Below are 5,468 nucleotides of genomic sequence, written 5' to 3'. Positions count from 1 at the left end.
AAAGACCAGCCTGATTGATCAGTTTCATAAATACACCGATCTATCAATTCGATATTATGATTAAAACCTAAATTAACAACCAAATCCATAACGAGGTTGAAGGATTTTGGACTTCTACATGGTGGAGGTTTTGCAGCTTCACACTTACGCAACAATAATTAGACTTACTGAAGAAAAGCGAAGGCAAAACACGCAATATTTACACAATAGTCTAACTGCATGTTCTGCTATGAGGATTAAAGTGTGTGTACGTGAGACAATGTGTGTGTGTGTCTGTGTTCTGCCTTCACCACGTGCTCAGGCATGAACCCACGGGTCGGACCAGAACAAGAGACCGAGGCGGGCGGTTTGAGCGTCCTCTCCATGTGTGGGTCTGTTCAGAAGGGCCAGTACTGGACTGACACTTTGTCCACAAAGGAATCGTGCATCTGTTGATATTGTTGTTGAGTGAATCATTGAAGAAGCAAATTTTCTTTCTGCAGGCACTGTTTCACGGTTGAAATATGTCAAAAAGACCTACAGTCTGTGGGACATATATATTTTTACATGCCTGTGAAGGTTGCACACGTAGCCTGGCATTTATGTCACGGAAAAGAAAGTGACACTCGGTGAACCAGGCGCCCTTCTTCCCTTTTCTTCTACTGACCAAAAGCCCATGAGCCCACGTGGCAGCAGCAGGGTGTGATGCACGATGTGTTATGACACATTCCTCCCACGACCCGCTTTAAAGTCCACTGCAGCTTGTGCCTCCGTCGCCCTTCTGTCATCTCAGATCAGGCGGGACAGCGTTCATCACCGCTGCACATCAAGACCTTGGTTCCTACATTGTGACCAGTTCGGTTTGTCCATCCTTAGATCACCGTGTGTGGCTTCTCCCCACTGCCGCTCAGGACTGTCCTTTCCATTCTCATTCGAGCCTGTACACCTGCCAGGGCTGCAGGATTTATCATCAAGCATCAACCGCTACGATGTGTGCATGCAAAGCAGTCGGGCAAATTAACTGCAGCACATCAGGCTAAAGCTTTCTAACTGCTTGATTGAAAAAGAAACGCACACTGCTGTCACCTCCCACGGCTACTCGACAAAAGAAGTTTGTCTGATCTCTTAAGGGGTCTTTGATGAACTGATTTNTTTTAGCTGCAGTTTGCTCTGACTGTGTGGAGTCATCCTTACGACACTCTGATGATGTGATAAATGACGATACTGTAAGTCATGCTGCAATGTTTAGTTCCTTTATTCTTTAAAAGGACTTGAAATGAAGTTAAAACCTGCCTCCTGTGATTGTTTAATCAAACTGTAAAGTTACTTCTCTTTTCAGTAGAGCACACTGGAGCTGTTTGAGGAAGAAGGTGGTGCAAAGAGAAAGTGTTTCTGACTTTGTGCCAGGATTTGTCAGTCCACCAGTCTGCTAACTACTTGTGTGCTCATTTCTTCACACAAGTGCAGTAATAACTCTGGTTTTGTTCAGTTTGCTATCGTAGAATGACATTAAATGAGTATTATTCATCAGCAGCAGCATCTCTTTTGAGAAACGTTGACTGTAACTCTGGATGTTCTTTACATAGACACACAGTCCTTCTCCAGTTGTTAAATTTCTTGTTACTCATTTGAAGCATCATCTGATATCCTGAACCTGATATCTTAAACTCTAAACCTGAATAAGTGAAACCAAAACAACCCGCATCGCTTCAGAGTGGCACAGCTTACATATGATAACAGATGGGATTATTTCTGGTAACAAAACCGCTTTCTGTTCAATTCTGTGCAGGTATGATGCCGGCAAAGACAACTTCATCGACTTGATGGAGCTGAAGCTGATGATGGAGAAGCTGGAAGCTCCGCAGACGCACCTCGGCCTGAAGAACATGATCAAGGAGGTGGACGAGGACCTGGACAACAAGCTCAGCTTCAGAGAGGTGAGACAAGTCAATCCTGTTAGGATTAGTCAGATGATCGGATGGTCCTTCGTCTGTATCCACGCCTTCCTGTTCTTTCTGTCTTTCGCAGTTCCTGCTGATCTTCAGGAAGGCAGCGGCCGGAGAGCTTGCAGAGGACAGCGGCCTCGGCGTCCTCGCACGTCTCTCTGAGATCGATGTCTCCACAGAGGGGGTCAAAGGAGCCAAGACCTTCTTTGAGGCTAAGGTGAGCTGACTCCAAGTTTCTAATACTTCAGTCCAGTGAGTGCCGTAGGTAGTACTGTACGATATAAAGATCGTAAAGATGTGGCAGGTTGTTATTATCCATGAATCACTCATCAAAAAGCAGAGCACCAGGGCGCCGCTANTGGAGCAGGACTGGGCCGGTTAGTGGCTCATGTGGACCAGACGTGGGTTTGTGGAGCAGGACACAGAGCACAGTGGGGGTATTATGCAAGTCACTGATAAGGAAGTGAGATAAGGCTGACTAAGTACAGAAAATTACCCAGTGTTCTGAGCTCATTGTACCGGGCCTTATCTTGAGTTTAAGGACCTGGGCAGGACCTGGGCAGGACCAGCATGGATCGGATGTGTGGTCTATTTTAAATGTGACCGCACAATAGTCACAACGCTGAAGAAGTCCCAGTTTGGATTTGCCCAGTCGTGATATATAGTCAACAGGAAGTGGATCTTAAGTCAGAGTGGAAAAGATGGAAACACAACTCAGTGTGTTTTAGTCCTGAGCGATCATGTGTCATGAGAGAGGTTATGGAGGTAGAAGTTAGAGGTCAGTGCTGCTCGTGGGAGGGTTACATATGTTTAATTACAATAAAACCATCAGTCAGTTCCTCAGTTGGACGTCTGAAGGAGTGAGGATGAGACACGTTAAACTGGGATTCAGGAGGAGGAGGAAGAGTTTTGTCCAGTGAGGCTGGAGGTCACAGACTGCTGATCAGTCCATCATAGAAAAATCAAACGTTATAGGGATGTTTGGAAACTCATATATATGTATTATAAGTGTATGTAAACTTCTGTCAGCAGGTAGGATCTAAGAATGACCATTTAGAGAAAGAAAGTTCCTCATAGGCTGCCTTTTGCTTCATCTCGGTTATAGAAAGTTCCTTATAATATGCACCTCATTCACACAGTCAGAGCCGCCATGTAAGGTGATGGAGACGCACCCACCCTGTGGTTGGTGGAGGATCTGCTCAACCACCCGTGGCCCAAAAAAAACACTTGATCATATGCAGGAAGTTCCATTACATCAGATTTTATTTTCAAAGTCAGCACTTGTCTCTGTTTAAATTTTAGGCTAAAGTAGCTGATGTGGAAATTCTACTAAAGCTAAACTCAGCGTCCAGCAGAGGTATTTATGACAATAAACCAAACACATGCATGTGGGGCTCCCTGAGACGGGAGCCAGAAGGTTTCACCGTCACAGGCTGGAGTCAGGCTGAGACAGACCTTCACGTGAAGAAGCATGCAGCTGATTTATACAATATGTGAAAGAATAGCAAATCTAAAACCTGTGAAATCGAGAGCTTCCATTCTAGTGACAGCTCTGTTGTTATTTATGAGCCCTTAGACTTTGCAGTAATACTGTGTTGCTTTATTATTTTACCGTTCAACTTGAGGATTTCACAAAAACTGGGCTGCACGGTGGATCGGTGGTTAGCATCATCGCCTCGCAGCTAGAAAGTCGCCAGTTCGTGTCCCGGTGAGGACAGAGATCTTTCTGCATGTTCTCCCCGTGCAGTTTTCTCCAGCTTCCTCCCACAAGGTCTTAGTGAGGATTAACTGGTGCATAGATAATGGACGGATGGAGGTTTCAATTCAAACTTATGATTATATATAATCTATGATCTGCACCTACTCATGTTAAAATACCCACAGTACCAGTGAGTCATTTTATTAACGTCATCCACCCCTCACATTTGTTTGTTCCTGAAAGGTTAAAAGGTTAAAAGACATTCGTTTTGATTTTGCTGCTTTTTCGCTGTGCAGCTGTTTGTCGGCTGAAGTGGGAGAAAGTTCTCGCTTTGACTCTGAGGTTTTGTTTTTGCATGTCCGTGACTGAGGGCTTGTCCTGCGCGATGCTCCAGCCCAAATTCTTCAGGTTCCTGTTCATGACCGGGCTTGTCTCGGCATTTTAAATGAATTGCCTAATTATAGCACAGGCGCGCGTTGCTCATCCGTCTGCAGAGGGTTGGAGGCAGCGGCGACGGTTTACTGCTGGTGTAATGACCTCACTAATCCTGCTCGGTCACAAAGTTATATTGTGATTTCATGTAGTAAAACCAGTAAAAACAACTGCGTATAAACCATTACTAGCTTTGAATCTGAATTTCAGCCAACAACACGGTGGATGTGATGGCTGCTGATGGAACAGCGTCAAAGCTTGGTTGAGTAATAGACAAACATTTAGAGACGTAGCCTGGAGTCAATGGCAGACGTTATGTTTTTACGATGGGAGGGAAGGAAGACGGCATTTACAGATAATCTGCTTGCAGCTTTCTCAATCTCAATATGTGCACATTGACTCCACTGGGCTTTGAAATGTTCCCTCTAGAACTTAAAACTTCTGTAACATAATCTTGTTCTGTACCGACCAATTAATTAGTTTTATTGAACAATCTAAGGATTGTTTTTCTCAATTAGCCGATAAATACAGTGAGTGGAGAGGTACCAGCTATTTGACTTAAAATGTGAATTTATTTACCCCAAATAATATGTAATAAATCATAATATGTCTGAAATGCAATATAATTCAGTCACTATTCTCTAATATCTGTGTCACTACTGTGGTGAGAGCCACATACAGTAAAAAAATAAACTAAAAAAGGGCAAAAAAGCTAAAAAACTTATTTAAAAAAATATTATTTTGGTTAAAAATATAGCGCTAAGGGTAAAATCTAACGTTAAAAATATAAATACTGATTTAAGGTAAAGTTTAGCTGATAAAACATTATTTCAAGATAAGATCCTCCCTTATGAGGACGCCTGTGACGTTGTTGTTTGGTTTGAATGAGCTACAGGTGAGCGAGCGTACAGGTTTCCTACCTGTGGACGATAATGTTCTGTTTTTAATGGAAATAAATGGACTTAAACTTCGTCTTGGTCTTCAGTGTGAGAAACCTCCTGTGGCTCAGTGCGGCTGTTTGACATACAGATGTTGTAGCGGCCTGGATCGCTGCAGTAAATGCAGTCAGGATGGGCGTTTGTGTTTATTCTCACATCGTTGTGTGGCACAGAGGAGAACGGTAATGATTTACAGACAACATTCGTGGTCACACATGCCCGGTAGAGTAAACAGAAAGTGTAGTGCAGCAGTAAAAGCATGAGCTGGTGCACGGTGTGAGCAGCAGTGCTGAACTGGAAGGGTGTGGTGAAGACACATCTAGAAAGTCGCTCTGCTGACAGAAGACGTTCATGTGTTGACAGTCTGAGTCGTAGCTTGTTGGGGACAAAAGGTACCAGTGGTGTCGGTCACTGCCGTCTCCACTACTGGTGAGATCAGCCGTTTCCAGTTTGACGTGCTGAAAGACCGCCACG

The 5,468-nt window shown here is 44.0% G+C and overlaps 1 protein-coding gene across 2 annotated transcripts in view; it reads left to right on the top strand.

Annotated features, from left to right (window-relative positions):
* efhd2 (EF-hand domain family, member D2) overlaps positions 1 to 5,468 on the top strand; it is a 17,897-nt gene that overhangs the window by 4,933 nt on the left and 7,496 nt on the right. For both annotated transcript variants that reach the window (XM_008304796.1, XM_008304795.1), the window contains exons 3-4: positions 1,769 to 1,916; positions 2,008 to 2,142. In XM_008304796.1, the coding sequence (XP_008303018.1) occupies positions 1,769 to 1,916; positions 2,008 to 2,142 (283 nt within the window). The remainder of the gene's footprint in view (positions 1 to 1,768; positions 1,917 to 2,007; positions 2,143 to 5,468) is intronic.

Source organism: Stegastes partitus, unplaced genomic scaffold, assembly GCF_000690725.1.
Source record: "Stegastes partitus isolate 25-593 unplaced genomic scaffold, Stegastes_partitus-1.0.2 Scaffold2324, whole genome shotgun sequence".
NCBI classification, from domain to species: Eukaryota; Metazoa; Chordata; class Actinopteri; family Pomacentridae; genus Stegastes; species Stegastes partitus.
This window is presented reverse-complemented; position numbering and strand designations above follow the sequence as displayed.